This window comes from Octopus sinensis, linkage group LG1 (assembly GCF_006345805.1).
Source record: "Octopus sinensis linkage group LG1, ASM634580v1, whole genome shotgun sequence".
NCBI lineage: Eukaryota > Metazoa > Mollusca > Cephalopoda > Octopoda > Octopodidae > Octopus > Octopus sinensis.
The window spans coordinates 209,706,698-209,726,214 of record NC_042997.1 but is presented as its reverse complement, the minus strand read 5'-3'; the positions used below and the strand labels follow the sequence as shown (position 1 = coordinate 209,726,214).

The 19,517-nt window shown below is 39.3% G+C and overlaps 1 protein-coding gene across 2 annotated transcripts in view; it reads right to left on the bottom strand.

The window, feature by feature from the left end:
* Nucleotides 1-19,517, bottom strand: part of LOC115232531 (lysosomal-trafficking regulator) — a 268,514-nt gene that overhangs the window by 80,717 nt on the left and 168,280 nt on the right. For both annotated transcript variants that reach the window (XM_029802457.2, XM_036509015.1), the window contains exons 6-8: nucleotides 15,762-18,343; nucleotides 6,198-6,368; nucleotides 2,844-2,985 (exon numbers count right to left, since the gene is read on the bottom strand). In XM_029802457.2, coding sequence (XP_029658317.1) covers nucleotides 2,844-2,985; nucleotides 6,198-6,368; nucleotides 15,762-18,343 — 2,895 coding nt within the window. The remainder of the gene's footprint in view (nucleotides 1-2,843; nucleotides 2,986-6,197; nucleotides 6,369-15,761; nucleotides 18,344-19,517) is intronic.

Genomic DNA, 19,517 nt, shown 5'->3' with positions numbered 1-19,517 from the left:
ATATACACACAGAGATAGATATCTTAGGATAACACATATTTGAAACAGTCATGTAACATGTATACAGGTACATCCATTTGATACACATGGGTAGATATATTTAAAGTATGGCAATAAAACACAAATAGGTAGATATGCAAGATACATACACACATACTTACGGCATAGGACATAGGGACAGTGATACATAGAGATACAGCACTGTGATACCCATATATGCATACACATATGCTTACAGGGTACATCATCATCATCATTTAACATCTGTTTTCAATGCTGGCATGGGTTGGATACTTTGACAGGAGCTGGCAAGGCAAGGAGCCACACCAGGTTCCAGTGTCTGTTGTTTTGGCATGGTTTCTACAGATAGATGCCCTTCTTAATGCCAACCACTTTACAAAGTGTTGTTTTTCCCGTGACACCCATGCTTTGCACATGGTACCAGCACCAGTGCTTTTATTATGCAAAACCAGCAAGTGATTTTTATGTGGGCTGATGGGTGGAATATATACAGGTGTATCTGCATGGTGAAGGTTTGTAGCTCAGTGGTCATGGTGTTGTGCACGTGATCATGATATTGTGGGTTCGATATCATGTAAATATGCATCGTTAGGCAAGTGAAATCCAGCACAGGTTCCAGTCTGATGAGGTTTGGTTTCTACAGCTGGACGCCCTTCTTAACACCAACCACTTTATAGTGTTTGCTGGATGCTTTTAATATACCTATTTCTTTACTACCCACAAGGGGCTAAACATAGAGGGGACAAACAAGGACAGACAAAGGGATTAAGTCAATTACATTGACTCCAGTGTGTAACTGGTACTTATTTAATCGACCCCAGAAGGATGAAAAGCAAAGTCGACCTCGGCGGAATTTGAACTCAGAACGTAGTGACAGATGAAATACTGCTAAGCATTTCACCCGGGGTGCTAACGTTTCTGCCATCTCGCCTTTTAATATAGCACTGGCACCAGCATGAGTATTTCTTTCGTAGCAGCAAGACAGGGCTCTTGCAGAGGAAACTTCTTCACCAGGGGACGCAGACTTAATACATCTATGGAGCACAGGTCTTCTTGAGTACATATATATGACAGGTTTCTTTCAGTTGTTATCCATTAAATCCACTCACGAGATTTTGAGTTATCCCAGGGCTATAGTAGAAGACACTTGCCCAAGGTACTGCATAGTGAGCCTGAACTCAAAACCACTTAGCTGCAAAGCAAACTTCTTAACCACACAGCCACGACTATATCTATATCTGCCTGCATATACAGTAATCCCTGGCCATATCGCAGTTCACCTATCACAGTTTATTCATTTAATCCTACATTGATTCCTCCGTGGTGTGCTTTTGCATTTATAAAATAAATATATACAAATTATAAAAATAAATTTTAAAATATATGGTACAGGACTGTTTCTACTTCGCAGATTTTCACCTATTGTGGTGGGTTTTTAGAACATTACACCCACAATAGTCGAGGGATTACTCTCATACGTACGTGTGTGTGTGTGTGTGTATACATAAGAGATTCCATACAGTTTTCATTTCCCAAATTCAAGTCAAAGCATATTGGTCAGCTGAAAACTCTGGTAAAAGGCATCTGTTCAAAGCAGCACACAATGGGATGGAACCTGGAAACACACTTGTGAAGATGATTCCCTAATCATATAGTTCATCATCATCATCATCGTTTAACGTCCACTTTCCATGCTGGCATGGGTTGGACGGTTTGACTGAGGTCTGGCAAACCAGATGGCTGCACCAGGCTCCAATCTGATCTGGCAGATTTTCTACAAATGGATGCCCTTCCTAACGCCAACCACTCCAAGAGTGTAGTGGGTGCTTTTACATGTCACTGACACGAGGGCCAGTCAGGTGGTACTGGCAATGTCCACGCCCAAATGGTGCTTTTTATGTGCCACCTGCACAGGAGTCAGTCCAGTGGCACTGGCAACGACCTCGCTCGAATGTTTTTTCACGTGCTAGTAAGGCGACGCAGGTAACAATCACATACATATTTATATATATATTCTTAAAATAATATAAGGTAGTAAAATTTTAGAAACTTTTCTACCAGTGGCCTAGCATGTGTAAAAAGTCAATAGACAACATATTTTCTATATAAAATTAGTGTACATTTAAATGCAAAAAAAGCTAACCTTTAACAGTTCGCCTTACATGCTAGAAAGAGCAGTCAAAACGTCCAAAAACCACATTTATAAGCACTCTTTCCATGTTTAAATGTACACTAATTTTATATGGAAAATATGTCTATTGACTTTTTATACATACTGGACCACCGGTAAAAAATTTCTAAAATTTTGCTAGCCTATATTATTTTAAGAATATGATTTTAGTAATTTCTGAAGTTAGTTGGTATTTTTTTATTTGCTGCTGACTAAATCTGTGCTTGTGCGGTGAATTTGAAAAATTATAATATATAATGATGAGACACATGTTATTCTGTCTCTAAATTATATGTTAATTTTTTGGCATACCCACTGATGAGAACGCTGCCTAGCAAATTATTTTATTTGCTAATTAAAGTTTGAAACCTAGGTCTGGCTGTAAAAAACATGGTAAAAGTTTTTATTTTTCATTCCCTTTGAAATTGCTCTTAAATGTGGTTTTTGGAAGTTTTGACTGCTCCTTCTAGCATGTAAGGTGGCCTGTTAAGGGTCACTTCTTTTTGTGTTTAAATGTACACTAATGTTATATATATATATATATATATAAACAGAAACAATGCTGCCCCGGATTCTGTTGGAGTCATTAGAAGAAGCATTACAACAGATCTAAAGCAACCATCATGTGATTATGTTGCTATGACAACTGTACCTTTCAGATCATCAGATAAAGAGAATTCACTGTCAGCATCATAACCACACTCGATCAGCAGACATTCCATCTCGGTGTCGGTACCCTGCTGTAATAACTGGCGGACTTCTTCTTCATCTACCAAGTCATCGTCTTTGGAATACTGCAAAGAGAGAGAGAGAGAGAGAGAGAATGAGAAAAGACAATGAAAGAGAGAGAGAGAGACAGAGGCCAAGAGAATTAAGCAGAGAAAGAGAGGGGCATGAGAATTAGGTAGAGAGAGAGAGAGAAAGACAATGAAAAAGAGAGAGAGAGGGGGCATGAGAATTAGGTGTAGAGAGAGAGAGAGACAATGAAAAAGAGAGAGGGGGGGCATCAGAATTGGGTGGAGAGAGAAAGAAACATGAGAATGAGAGAGAGAATTAGGGGAGGAAGAGAGGGAAAAAGAAAGGTTGCATGAGAATTAGGTAGAGAGGAGAGAGGGAGGGTATCAGGTGGGTAAGAAATGAAGAGGGAGGGAGGTAGACAGAAAGTAAGAATTAGGTAGATAAAGAAACAGGGGAGAAACACTGAGAGAGAGAAAGAGAGAGACAGAGAGAGTTAGGCAGGTAGAGAGAGAGAGAGAGAGAGAGAGAGAGAGAGAGAGAGAGAGAGAGAACAAAGATTAGAATGACAATGACGAAAGAATGTGATGATTGCCAGAGTTTTGAGTTTGTTTTGGATTTCTTCCATAATGTCTCTAAGACATCTACTGAAAATATTGCAAGGCTTCATTCGAAAGTCAGGATCAAATCACACCATGACAAAAATACTAAAACTTCTTTCCTAATATTCAAGAAAGTTACTTTAGCAATAACCTCTGGAATACATGGTTCTTTTTGTGCCCACCCTTCCTTTGTCATATGATTAAGAACTTCAGCAATCACTCAACAGATCTTTATTAAAAATAAGAGAACATCTAGATATTCTCCAATGAGAGGGGGGGGGGGTAGCAGCCTACAGCTTTTTGAACTTTAAGATCAAGGTAATTAGTTTCAAAGGTTATACATTATGTTTGTTGTTTAACCTTTTAAAATCCAGATATATTTAGATGGAGAGGTATCTTTCTCAATGTTTGAATGCATACTATATATTGCACAAGTCATTTTTAAAAGGGTTTTCAGTAAGCCCCTAAATAGTTTTTATGTTCCATTGTTATATGCAAGGAAAACGTTAGCTCAATAAACTACTGCATTAAAAATATAACTGAAAGGGCAGCCATCAGGGTTTCTGAAATTACATAAAGAAGTTTTGTGTTTTTATGCAGAAAGATTTTTCAGTTCACACAGGCTATGAAAGCAGTGAAATTCTGGCTGCAACTCTAACTCTCAGTTATGCTATTTCTATTAAAAATTTTATGATACTTATGATCTATGGAGAAATGCTTATTTGTAATGTTTAAGAAAATCTTAACAACATTAGAACAAGCATTAAAACCAGAGACAGGATTATACTATATCATATTTTACTTCCTATTTTTGGCCTTGTGAATATTAATGGTATTCTCTATGTATAGTTTTTATTGTTGAAGCCAATCACTTTCAATACATCAATGTGATGGATGGAAGCACTCCGTCAGTTACGACGATGAGGGTTCCGGTTGATCCGAATCAATGGAACAGCCTACTCGTGAAATTAACGTGTAAGTGGCTGAGCACTCCACAGACATGTGTACCCTTAACGTAGTTCTCGGGGATATTCAGCGTGACACAGAGAGTGACAAGGCCGGCCCTTTGAAATACAGGTACAACAGAAACAGGAAGTAAGAGTGAGAGAAAGTTATGGTGAAAGAGTACAGCAGGGATCACCACCATCCCCTGCCGGTGCCTCGTGGAGCTTTAGGTGTTTTCGCTCAATCAACACTCACAACGCCCGGTCTGGGAATCGAAACCGCGATCCTACGACCGCGAGTCCGCTGCCCTAACCACTGGGCCATTGCACCTCCAGTCAATGTGATAATGAGAAGCAGAGTTGAGAGATTTCTCATTTGAAGATAGGCTCAGGATGCACTTTCTGGTGTTATTAACAAGGTTTTTGAGGATTATTAGAAGCTGGTTACAGTTTATATTAATACACAGCAATTTTTTGTCAAGTATGCTATAAGGGCAGTATTCTTTTATTCTTTTATTTGTTTCAGTCATTTGACTGCAGCCATGCTGGAGCATCACCTTTAGTCAAACAAACTGACCCCAGGACTTACTCTTTATGAGCCTAGTACTTATTCTATAAAGCTCTTTTGCCAAACCACTAAGTTATGGGGACATAAACACACCAACATCGGTTGTCAAGTGATGGTGGGGGGGACAAACACAGACACACAAACATATACAACAGGCTTCTTTCAGTTTCTGTCTACCAGGTCTGCTTAGGAGGTTACTATGTCCTAGCAAATGTGCTGCTTCTTTTAGTTTTTGTATTTTCCAGAGGTGTTCTCTGTTTATCATTTTAACTTCATCCCACGGGGGGATGCGGTCTCCATTTTTCCATACATGATCAGTTATACCCGATTTATCAATATCTCCTCATGTCACAGCTTTGTGATGTTCCTCTACCCTTATTTTGAGGGGGCGGCATGTTTCACCTTTGTATAACCTACCACAGCTGCATGGGATGGAGTACACACAGTTTTAGGGTCATATTCTCAAATGTAAATGATGTGAAGCAATTATTGTCGTTTGGCTCCAGATCAACTCTAATTGAATACAAATATGATGAAAGACATTCCAGCTCTCCTGTTTTTTTACTTTCCAGATTGATGGTCGAGAACAGCGCTGGCCAACCTGAGGTCCGCGGGCCACATGCAGCCTGCTTGATTCTATCTTGAAATGGGTTCATTTAAACAAACACTTTTAAAATTTTATCAAAAATCAAAGATTTTAATGAAAAGTAAAAAAAGAAAGCTACTACTGTTTTTGCAACAATATTATTTCATGTGGAATTAATAGCATGAGAAATTACAATGCTTTCAATTCTGTCAGTTTACAAGCGGCCCTCAAAAACATTTCTGTGTTTAAAGTGGCCCCACAATGTAATTCCAGTTGGCCAGGCCTGGTCATATAAATATATACATATGTCTGTGTTTGTCCCCTCCACTATCACTTGACAACCAATGTTGGTGTGTTTACATCCCTGTAACTTAGCAGTTTGGCAAAAGAGAGTGATAGAATAAGTATTGGGCTTACAAACAATAAGTGCATTATGTAATGTGTTCTCCCTTTATATCTGAAGCTGTCAGAGCATGAATTAAAGAAGATTTGACAGCTATTTCTAGGAGACTGAATAACCATCAAGGAGATTCTTCATTGCCCTGCTGATAAAAATTGACTTGATACTTACCATCATTAGGGTGTGTAGAGAGGACAGTTCTAGTATTGTACTACGATCAGGTTTTGCACAGCGCAGTAAAGTATCAAAAATCATCTGCAGTTGGTTCACTTGAAGGGTTTTGTATTTCATCAAACCATCCTTCACTTCAGACAGCAATGCCTGGAAATCCTTCGTGTCCGACTGAAATAGGAAAAAAAAACTTATATAGAGTAATGACAATAATAATAATAATGATGATGATGATGATATATATATATATACGAGCAAAACGTCCCCCATCCAATGGATGATGCTGAGTTGTCAAACACTTAAACCAAATTTTCTCAAAACAACTTGTCCTATGGCCTCCCCTTTGAGAAACACCAATTTAACTTAAATTTGAGACACCAGCAAAAGACAGATTTCGACTGATGTACTAGCACATACAAATTTGGGAGGGCATACAGCTGTAAAAACCTTGCCAAAACTGACCCCACCTGTGCTTGTGCCACATAAAAAGCACTCCTAGCCTCACCGGTGCTTGTGCTACGTAAAAAGCACTAATTTCTGTAGAAATAACCTTAACAAAAAGCACCAAGTCCATTCTGCTGAATGGTTGGTGTTAGGAAGAGCATCCAGCTGTAAAAATCCTGCCAAAACACTCACAGAAGTCTGGGGAAGGCTTCAGCCTGGCCGGCTCCTGTTAAACCATCCCACCTGTGGCAACATGGAAGGTAGACGTCAAACGATGATGATGATAGACTGGAGAAAGAAGTGTGTGTGTGTGTGTGTGCATGCACATGTCTCCTTGTCTTCACATTGCATGAGAATTATATACAAGCATCCCTTTCATTCAGCTGGTGTCCTTTGTTTCCGGTCTTCCTTGCAAAAACGAGTCTGGCCTTGGTGAAATATTACCTTGCTTGGAAACAGGAGAGAATTGGTGACAGGGAGGGCATCAAGCTGTAGAAAACCCGTCACAACAAATCAACTCAACTCATGCAAGCACAGAAAAGTGGATATCAAAATGACGATGACAATGCTACTGGGCCCTGACATACTCCCAAAACTCCTCTTTTAATTGAAGTGACGCTCAGTTGATTTCATGGCAAATTTGATGAATAATAAATAGAACTCAATTTGACAGTCGGCTGATGTTTCTTAATTCAAAAAGGAAACGTTTCTGGTTGAATGAACAAGTGAAACAGAGCCACAGAAACTGGGTCAAGTTCAAAAGAGCTAATGGAAACCACCCCTACCACCTTAACTAATAGCATTTTCTGAAATTCAATAACTTGTTTCCATTCGGCAGCAGCAGCCGCCGCCTACGAGGAGGAGGGGGCTGACAGCATGACAGGAGTTCATTGATGCGACATTCATCAGTTAAGTTTATATTTGCACAATGTCTACAGAGCAAATGTTTCTGCTTCCGATTTGCTGTCTTCTTTAACAGTTGCATTGATTTTGTGCAAGTTATTGATCACTTGTTGAACTGTCATCTACACCATCAAAATAAGAAACAAAAATTTGAAAACAAAAAAGAATTGAAAAAAAAAACCCAACATTGTACAAGTATTTATCATGGCCAGACGTCAGAATCAAAATTTGGCTCTGTTTTAACAACACAAGTGTATGTTCAATTTTATTTCATTTTTTAATAATGATATTTAATCAGTGAAAACTGAATAGCTGAACTGGAGAAGACAGCTTCCACATAAGAATATATATTTTAATAATAATAATAATAATAATATTCATAATGATAAATGCCCTGATGCAGTACCAGACAGTGGCTCATGTGGCTTCTGATCTTAACTGATTGGAAGTGTTATCATGTACATTGTTTTGTCTTGGTATAAAAGATGGGCTACAGCAAATATTCTGCTCAATACCACAGATTTGCTTGTCAGTTGTTGGACCGTAACCAGTTGATCATGTCCCTTGGTGGCTGACGATATGTGCATCTCTGATCACGAGCAGAAGTAGTGGGGGAGCATCATAGCCATGTGTTGAGAGGGATTCTTTGGGGTTTGAATTATTCACCTCTGGAAACATGGGTGTTCAAATTCCACTGAGGTCGACTTTGCCTTTCATCCTTTTGGAGGATTGATAAATTAAGTACCAGTTATGTACTGAGGTCAATTTTGGGCCTTGTGCCCAGAGTAGAAAAGCATATTTAAAGCTACAAATACTTTTGGAAAACTTTCCCATCTTCTGTGGGATGAACAAGGTGTCAGTTTGAAAACTAAAATAAGTGTATACAAATCTTGTAATTGGAGTAGACTTTTGTACGGGGGAAGGTGGGAAGAAGCATAGCCTCCTTACTACAGACATATAAATAAACTTGAAACCTTCCACACGTACTGTCTGTGCTGTGTCTGTAGCATAAAATGAGAAAGTAAGATATCAAATGTCAAAAATTTTAGGAAAATGTCACAACTCCAGTCTGGAAAGTGTTTTGTTGAAAATTCAGAGCAGATGGAGAGGATATGCGGTTAGAATGCAAGAGTACTGCGTTCCAAGAATTCTCTTGTATGGCTAAAAAGTAGAGGGATTCCACAGTAAAGAAAAGTCTGTTTTTAGGTTTTAAGGTCAGGTCTTCCTTTACTGAAGGATAAATTGAAATAATCACTAAGATCCATAGAGCTTATTCCTTTAGCATTTAAACCGGCTGGCACATAAAAGGCACCATTCGAGTGTGATTGTTACCAGTGTGAGCACCATCTGAGCATGATCGTCACCAGAGCAGCCAACTAGCTTCCATGCCAGTGGCACATAAAAGGGCACCATTTGAGCATGATCGTTTCCAGCATAGCCTTACTGGCACCTGTGCTGGTGGCATGTGTAAAAAGATTCGAATGAGGTCATTGCCAGTACTGCCTGACTGGCCCCCATGCCGGTGGCACATAAAAAGCACCCACTACACTCTCAGAGTGGTTGGCATTAGGAAGGGCATCCAGCTGAAGAAACTCTGCCAAATCAAGATTGGAGCCTGGTGCAGCCATCTGGTTCACCAGTCCTCAGTCAAATCGTCCAACCCATGCTAGCATGGAAAGCGGACGTTAAACAATGATGATGATGATATCTGGTCAAAATATTTTACCTGTTGTATGTTCAGGCGGGACAGATCTGGCCTCTCATACTAAACTGACAATGTCATTCTAAAAATTAGCAGTTATCTCCTCAAAATCTCAAAGCTACAAAAGGATCCATAACTAATTCAAAACAATGTGATTAAATAAGCTTTACAGACAAAATAATGTGAATGCCGAAGGGTTAATTTAGCATTTTGGGAAAGTTGTTGCTGGGATCAATGTGAGTGGCGTAAAATGTGCCATGGTGCCTCAAAACAGTTTGAATTGAAGAAACAGAAGAAGAAATGAATGCTCGGCGAGCTGGCAGAACTGTTAGCATGCCGGGCGAAATGCTTAGCAGTATTTTGTCTGACTTTACGTTCTGAGTTCAAATTCCGCCAAGGTCGACTTTGTCTTTCATCCTTTCGGGGTTGGTTAAATAAGTACCAGTGACGCAATGGGGTCGATATAATCGACTTAATCCGTCTGTCTGTCCTTGTTTGTCCCCTCTGTGTGTAGCCCCTTGTGGGTAGTAAAGAAATAGGTATTTCATCTGCTGTTATGTTCTGAGTTCAAATTCCGTCGAGGTCAACTTTGCCTTTCATCCTTTCAGGGTCGATTAAATAAGTACCAGTTACACACTGGGGTCGATGTAATCGACTTAATTCATTTGTCTGTCCTTGTTTGTCCCCTTTGTGTGTAGCCCCTTGTGGGCAATAAAGAAGAAAAGAATGCTGTCCTGCAATCAAAAGACACATTTGTCCGATCTCAAGCAAAATGAAAAACCACCAGTGTCACCATTGTGACCTCACAGCAAAATCCATCCCTGGATTCAAATTAAATCCATCACAAACAGATGCAGCTTCTTTTATTTTTAATCCTATCTTTTCGCTGAAATCTTTCCCTTCAAACACTCAAACACCGAAACCGACAGAAGCAACCGTTATTACAACTAGTACTGCTGCAATTAAGATGTTTTAGTGAGCAACAGTAATCTTTCTGATAACAAGCTGACAGCTGATATGGCAGCCGAATGACATCTGGTAGCACAGCCAGGCCTCAGGGTGAATCAGTTCCCCATTTTAATCTCTTCTTGATCTCCCACCGACCTATAATTAGTGCCTGAAAGACAGACACTCTTGTTACAGACGCTAATTTAATGGCGTCATCAAATGAAATCATCACCATTGTCATCCTGGTCACTAAATAAAAACATTATGGGCTGAGTGGTAAGAAGCTTGCTTATCAACCACATGGTTCTGGGTTCAGTCTCACTGCATGGCACCTTGGGCAAGTGTCTTCTACTATAGCCTCAGGCCGACCAAAGCCTTGTGAGTGGATTTGGTAGGCGGAAACTGAAAAAACCTCTATATATGCGTGTGCGTGTGTGTGGCTGTGTGGTAAGTAGCTTGCTTGCCAACCACATGGTTTTGTGTTCAGTTCCACTGCAGGGGACCATAGGTAAGTATCTTCTACTATAGCCTCAGGCTAATCAAAGCCTTGTGAGTGGATTTGGTAGATGGAAACTGAAAGAAGCCCATCGTGTGTATATATATATGTATATATATATATATATATATATATATATATATATATATATATATATGTATATGTTTGTTTCTGTGTTTGTACCCCCCCACCTTCACTTTACAACCAATGTGGGTTTTGTTTATACCCCTGTAACTTAGTGGTTCGGCAAAAGAGACCAATAGAATAAATAATAGGTTTAGAAAGAATAAATCCTGAGGTCAATCTGTTCAACTAATGGCGGCGCTCCAGCATGGCCACAGTCAAATGACTGAAACAAATAAAAGAATAAAAGAACAACCTGAAGAGATGAAATTCAAAGCTGATCATTTCGGGATTTGAAGTTAGAAAGTGAAAGGGCATCAGTAAATACTACCAGGTATTTTTAACTCCTGCGCTTTATTATTTCTACCACTTCATTCTGCAGTTAGAAAATTACTAATTATAAATTTCACAACATGAGATATTCAGCAACAGTACTTTGGAGTAAAGATTATTTGCCACCATAACATGGCAGTCCTGGTTTAGGACGAATGTTACTGTAATTTAGCCCCAGGAGACATCGTCTCCAGCTGCCTATAAAATTTGATCTGTGTCCTTATATTTTCAAAGAAGGGAATCTAGTATCCCCCATTCAGCTGGAAACAAGGATCTTTTCGGTTTGAACGGCAGATTTTTAAAATAATTTCTTTGTAACTAAACACTTTTAAACTTTGTATGCTAGTAGAATTTGTTTATAAAACATCTTTTTCTCTTGGCTTTCTTGAGAAAATTCTGTAGTTTGTAAGCTATTTCCTCTTTAATTTCTTAATTTTCGGCAATTTCAACCAATCAATGACATCTATTGATGTGAAAACAATATCTGCTGAAGTCTGTCAACAACACTTTTTTGCAGTGTCATATGATTGGTTGAAATTGCTGAAAATTAAGAAATTAAAGAGGAAATATCTTACAAACTATAGAATTTTCTCAATAAAGCCAAGAGAAAAAGATGTTTTATAAACACATTCTACCAGTATACGAAGTTTAAAAGTGTTTAGTTACCTAGAAATTATTTTAAAAAACTGACGGTCAAAGCGAAAAGATCCGAAAACAATTCTGCAGTGCTTGCATTCCGTCTTTCCAGGGATCAATAAAATAAATACCATTTAAATACGGGGTGGGAATAGGGGACAGTTAAGTCAACTACATTCATCATCAATTTATTTATTTAAAAATATTTTTAAACCACATTTTCTGAACAATAGCTTCGTTAATTACAGGTTTCCGAAAGGCCAAACACAGCATTTCTGATGTGACGAGGGAACGAGTGGTATTTCTGTTTAAAAGCACCAGTTTAAGTGGCAGACTTTAAAGAGAATTTAACTACTGGAGTCAATTTGGTTGACAAAAAAAACCCTTGGAGGTTGTGCCCCAGCATGGCCTCACTCCAATGAATGAAACAAGTGAAAAGAGAAAAATAGAAAAAGAAGACTTGAAAATCTCCTTGAGGCAATATTCTTATCTCTATATTTCATCATGTGTATGGAGAGGGAGAAAGAGAGAGACAGAGAAAGAGAGAAAAGAGAGAGAGACAGACCGAGAAAGGGAGAGAGAGAGAGAGAGGGAGACAGACAGAGAAAGGGAGAGAGAGAGAGAGAGAGGGAGACAGACAGAGAAAGAGAGAGAGAGAGAGAGGAGAGAGAGAGAGGGAGAGAGAGAGAGACAGAGAAAGAGAGCAAGAGAGAGAGGGAGAAAGAGAGACAGAGAAAGAGAGAAAAGAGAGAGAGAGACAGACAGAGAAAGAGAGAGAGAGGGAGAGAGAGAGGGAGACAGACAGAGAAAGAGAGCGAGAGAGGGAGAGAGAGAGAGAGGGAGAAAGAGAGAGAGACAGACAGAGAGAGAAAGAGAGAGAGGCTTTCCCATGATGCAGTTTTGAAGTAAACAAACTATCGCCATGACAACAACAATAACAGTTGATAAATGTCAAGCTGGGAGAATCATTACTGCACTGGTTAAAATACTGAACAGCATTCCTGAGTTCAAAGGTCACTGAGGTTGACTTTGCATTTCGAGGTCAATAAAATAAGTACCAGTGAAATACTGGGGTCAATGAAAAAGGATTATTATTATTATTAGTTTTTCTTCTTTCAGTTTTGTTTCCATTTCTTGCTGGGTGTCTTCCTGACACCTAGGGCAAAGAAACTCACTACATACATTGAAAGGTCATTAAAATAAACACAACAGACTATTCATGTACAAAATCAAATAGACACAGGAGTGGCGGTGTGGTAAGAAGCTTGCTTCCCAACCACATGGTTCCAGGTTCAGTCCCACTGCATGGCACCTTGGGCAAGTGTCTTCTACTATAGCCTTGGGCCAACCAAATCCTTGTGAGTGGATTTGGTAGACGGAAACTGAAAGAAGCCTGTCGTGTATATATGTATATATATATATATATATATATGTATATATCTGTGTGTATGTCTTTGTTTCTGTGTTTGTCTACTCACCATTGCCTGACAACCAAAGTTGGTGTGTTTACATCCCTGTAACTTAGCAGTTCAGCAAAAGCGATCGATAGAATAAGTACTAGGCTTATAAAGAATAAGTCCTGGGGTCACTTTATTCAACTAAAAGGCAGTGCACCAGCATGCCCACTGTCAACTGACTGAAATAAGTAAAAGAGTAAAAAGTTATCGTCGTCGTTTAACGTCCGTTCTCCATGCTAGCATGGGTTGGACGGTTCGACCGGGGTTCTGGGAAGCCAGAAGGCTGCACCAGGCTCCAGTCTAATTTGGCAATGTTTCTACAGCTGGATGCCCTTCCTAACGCCAACCACTCCGTGAGTGTAGAAAAAAATTATGTAGAAAAAAATTATTTACATGGAGGTAATCGTTCCCATAGCAACAAGGCTCTTCTCAATTGCATGTGACACAGCAATCTTTTACACATTTTGCAGGGACGGTAAACCAGGGATCTTTCTTAAATAATTTTCAATTTATTATTATTAATATTATTATTATCATTATCATTATTATTATTATTATTATTATAGATGTCGCCCAGTATACAATATCGTGAGGTTGTTGATTGAAGATATTTTGTCTACCAGGGGGTTTGTACTGTTTGTCAAGTCACAACAAGGACCTCAGACAGTACTTTACGCAATATGCCTTCAGTTCCAAATAATGCTGTCTTTTGCAATACAACTAGATTGCGGGGTATCTCTAAGCTTTTCAAATGTTTCTTCAGATTGGGTGGTATTGAACTCATTGCTCCGATGACAATAGGGATAACAGTTTATGTTCAACTCTCATAGCTGCCCCATCTTAGCAATCTCAATTCTCAGGTTTCCATATTTATCAACATTTTCTCTTTCCTTCATAATGTGTTGATCTCCTGACACTACTACGTCGACTATTAAGCACCCTTGTTTGTCCCTCCTAAAGGTTACTATATCCGGCCTTCGGTGCTCTAATACTTTGTCTGTCTGGAAGTCAAAGTCCCAGAGGAATTTTGCCTTCCCTTTTTCGCCCATTACCTTTTCCGATGTATGTTGGTACCAAGCACCCATAACCTCATATCCATACTTCTGGCATAGTAACCAGTGGAGGTTTTCGGCTACTTTGTCATGTCTACGCTTGTACACTTTCTTCACAAGACTTTGTGAGTCACACTTTCAACCCTCTTCCCACACATTTTGCAGAGATCCAATGCACTTATTATTATTATTACTATTATTATTATTATTATCATCATTATTATTATTATTATCATTATTATTACTATTATTATTATTATTATTATTATCATTATTATTACTATTATTATTATTATCATTATTATCATTATTATTATTATCATTATTGTTATTATTATTATTATTATTATTAAGGCAGTGAGCTGGCATCATCATCACGGCACCAGACAAAATACTTAGCATCATTTTCTTTTGGTTTTTTTTTTTTTACGTTCTGGGTTCAAATGCAGCTGAGGCCAGCTTTTGCTTTTGTCCCTTCAGGATTTATAAAATAAATACGAGTCAAGCAGTGGAGTCAGTGTAACCAAACAATGGCCTCCCTCACAATTGTTGGCCCCATGTCAAGGTTTGAAACCAGTGGTGGCAGTGGTAACGGTGGTGGTAGTGGTAATGGCAGTGGTAGCAGTGGGGTGGTGGTGGTAGTGGTGATGGTAGTGGAGTGGCGGTGACAATGGGGACAATGATGATAACACTGGATATTGTAATCATTGTAAATAATATCAAAATATAAAGAACGCTGTTGAAGTTTCATTATTTCTAATAGAGTCTCATTGTTTTGATCCTAGTAATTATAAAACATCATGGCATCCATTTCCTCTTTCTAGACACACACACACACACACACAGTGAAGTACAGAGACATTAAGAGAGAGAGACACACACACATGTAAACACACATTGACATACATATAGATACAAAAAGATGAGAGAAACTCACACACAGAGAACCACTGAGTAACTCACACACACACACACAGTGAGACTCAGACACAGAGTAAAAGACACACGTGCAAACACACACTGAAGTACATATCTACACTAAAACACAGACACACACAGTGAAGCTCAGACCCAGACTAAGAGAGAGACATACAAAGAGACATTGCAATACATACGCACACTAACACACATGCAGACTGACACAGATACAGACATACACACACATACACACAGACGCATACACAAATGTGTGATGTCAACAAAGCCAGCCATTCTGTAAAATGTCTGACAATTCAATTTCCTGGACTTTCACTCAGCCTGAGAAAGAACAGAAAGATATTTATCCAAAAGCTAAACGGCTTCCATTTTACAATGCACCATTGTCGTTTATCTCTTTCTCAAGGATTCTGTATTAACGCCAGCACAATAAATCATAGATTAACAGATTTTAAAGAAATCTAACAGAACTTTTCAAATACAACAGAATTAAACAGGAAACAAAGGAATAGAAAACCGGAAATATTTTGTTACCTTGGCTGCAAATGCTGGCATGTAGCAGATGATACAGGCCATAAGTACAGACTCAAGAAGACTGAGAGCTTGTTGGAAGATTGGTACAGATTGTAGGGGTTGGTCACCGATATTGCTGTTATAAACACCCGGTTCCATGAATTGGTGAGTTGGACTGGCGTAAGTCCCAAGTTGCGGTATGATGTGGAAGAGAATCTGTTTGGCAAGCATGAAACATTCGGAGGTTTTGAATTGGAGAAGAAAGCTGGGACTATTGAGCAAAAGAACTTGACACGTTCTCCATAGATTTCTTAAAAGTAGGAACCATTTTAGATGCATGGAAGAATCTGATAATTGGTTCACCTCTTCTCCATCATTCATTTCAGAGTCTTTTAGAAAGTTCTTTGGAAGTATGTTAATAGAGACACCATGTAATTTGATATTTTCAGATAAGATCTTCAAGAACGACCGGATGACCATGTTACTGCTGTAGGTCAGATCATCGTCACTGGAGAAGTCGGACACCGGACTGTTCTCGTCCATCAGCCTCTCCGATACTTTGTTCTCTTTTAATATATTCTCTAACGACACATATTCGTCAGCAATTATCAAAGCTTCGAACACATGCAAGACAAGTTCCTGTAAAGACGGATCCTCAAGAATCGTCCATAATTTTTCAATGCCATGTCGAGCCAAGAAAGTTGGCATGACAGACTCTGCTTGCAGGAGATACGGAAAGGCAGACAGACAGTTCATGATGACAGATTTACTGAGTGGTGATGGTATGATATGTTGTGTTGTGGATTTCCACTTGCAGTAGTCTGTAAGAATTGGTAAATAAATGGAATGGAATAGTTCTTGTTTAACTTCTGTTCTGCCATGGACAGCTAAGATCAACAAATGTTTGGAGAGTAACGAAGCAGATACTGTGTCCCCAGAATATAAGATATCACACATTTTGGCCAGGGATCCCCATCGCTTGAGCAAATCTTTCTTCATAGAAGACTTGAAATCTTCTGATGATATTTCGCTACTTGACACACCACTGTCGTGCGCTTCTGGATTCACTTTGCAGTCTGGGTCCATTCCACGTTTTAATTTACCACTAAAAGTATCAAAGGAATCGTCCTCACACACCTTACAAATTTCGATTTTACTTGGTTTCTGTGCTATGTGTCTGGCACCAGACAACTGTTCCAGCAGCATATTGTTCATGATGTCTAAGGCATAGTTCTTTACAGCTGGAGACAGATTATAGAAAGACGAATGGAAGCTGGACAGCATAACCTCTATCCCGATACAACAACAAATGCCAGCTGTTACAAACAGGGTGAAGACTTGAAGTTGTTGTTGCTTAGATTTGAGAAACGGTAAAACATCAAGTAAGAATTGTGACCAATAACCAACAACACAAATATCTGAAGAAACATCCAGTTTCTGTCGGCTGACATTTTTGGTGAAAGCAAAGCCAAGAATATTATGGTGATGATCAAAACAATGAGTATAAATACATTTTCTGTGTTTCTTCTTCATACAGGTGGAAGAATGAATGTAACCAACTTTGGCTTTCTTCATGGCTATTACAAGACTGCTGACTGACTTTAAAAGATTGTCTTTGGGGGAGAATTTTTTACAAACTTTATGTGGGAAACATTCAGAGTCAAGCCAAGAAAGGATCAATTCCAACATACTAAAACCTCGTTCTTCTCTGAATATCCACATAACTTTTAAAGCTGAGTTTATAAAAACAGGATTCAGTGGAATATTGTGAAAGACTTCAGTAGCACAGAGCAGTAATCCTGATATGATGTCGGACACCAATACCATTTTAACGTGGCACTGGTCCGATACTTCAGACCAGACTATGTTCTCAGGGTAGGTAATATCTTCTAAAAGATCATGAGCTAAATAAAGTAAACTGGGAAATATCCGATTCCGGATCAAAATACTGGAACCATTTTGTTGTGTAGCAGTTATATTGCTTAGCATGAACACCAACTGCAAAAGGTGTTTTAGGATATAAGCTAGAATGTCCTTGGTCCATACTTGTGGATTTGGATTTTGGAACATGTCATGGAAACGAAAAAGAGCATCTAACAACTCAGGCAGCAAAGAGACTGACACTAACTTTGAGGGCACCGTTTGGTTTAAGTCCAGCAAACACACGTTCTGGATGATATCAATCATAAGCAAACAGGTTTCGGCTGGATGGAAGACCTCCTGGATTTTACTACGTTGAATACCTTTTAGATTTTCTTCACTCAGCGTTTGGTAACGGTTCTGCCAAGACAGAAACTGAGATTCACCAAATTTATATTTACGTTTTTTATCTAGTTTCCACTTGGTTGGTGGCTGGTTGCTCTCGGAGAGTTCCTGAACCTCCGAGTCAGATGTACTGCGATCCATAACAGGAGCTGGTTTCATGGCTTTGTGTAACTCCCGGCTACTTTCCAGTGACATGTATTCATTCAGAAGCTGCTTCCGACTTATTGCTAAGAGATGTTCTTTGCGGCAACTAGGGAAGACTTGCTGCCGCTTCTTGTTGTTGGTTGGGACAAAGTTCTGCAAAGATTTCTTGAGTGTTGATGATAAATTCTCAATACCTGTGAGAAAAAAATGGAAAGAGAAAAACTGATTAGAATTTCATATATCATGCAATGGTTAAGGAGTAAACATTCAGTAGAATTGGTCAGAAGTTCGATACCTAGCAGAGGTCGCCAGTTGTGATTTAATATAAAATATATCACATTACTATCCAGTTATAGGTTAGGGATTTCATTTTGCAAACCAAAGCAACCCATTTTAGCAGTGATGGGGCAGGTCTGGTTGTATGGTTAAGAAGTTTGCTTAACAAACTTACAGCTTTGCATTCATCCCCACTGTATGGCACTCGGAGGTCTTCTGCTATAGTCAACCAAAGCCTTGTGAGTGGATTTGGTTGACAGAAACTGAAAGAAGCCTGTCGTGTGTGAGACAGAGAGACAGACAGAGACACAGAGAGAGATAGACAGAGAGAGAGAGATAGTCAGAGAGAGAAATAGTCAGAGAGAAGGATAGAGTCAGAGACAGACAGAGAGAGAGATAGACAGACAGAGTTAGGGTTTCCATGTTTTGGCCTTGTGTGTCTGTTGTAAATGAATGACACCACCACACAAGCAATGACCATCATTTGATGTCCATTTTCCATGCTGGCATGAGTCGGACAGTTTGACAGGAGCTGCTAAGACTGGGAATCACACTGGCCTCCATTGTCTCTTTTGACATGGTCTCTATGGCTGGATGTCCTTCCTAACACCAACCACTTTACAGAGTGTACAGGGTGCCTTTTACGTGACACCAGCAAAGGCACACTTTTTGCAATGCATCAGCACGGGTGCTTTTTGTGTTCTTCATTTCTGATTTTCCCTGGAGCCATGTCCAACCATGGAGAAAAAAAAGTTACCTTATTTGAAAACAGGTAAAGATTGATGGCAGGAAAAATCCCAGGTTGTAGAAAATCTGTCTGACTCGTGTGAGCATGGAAATGGAAATGTAATGAGGATGATGATGGTGGAGGGTGGGAAGAGGGTATATTAGAGAAGGTCACTGTTTAGCCCCTTGATCAGCTCAAATCAAGTGGTCCCATGGTTCGCACATATTCAGCTCACTGCAGCTACCTGTTATACAAGGTGTCTACATATCTTGGTACATTCCAACAGGTAGAGATCCATCTTATGGAGTGCTGTGTAACAATCTGGACACATGGCACTCTCTCCGCTGCTGTCCAGTTTATTCCTG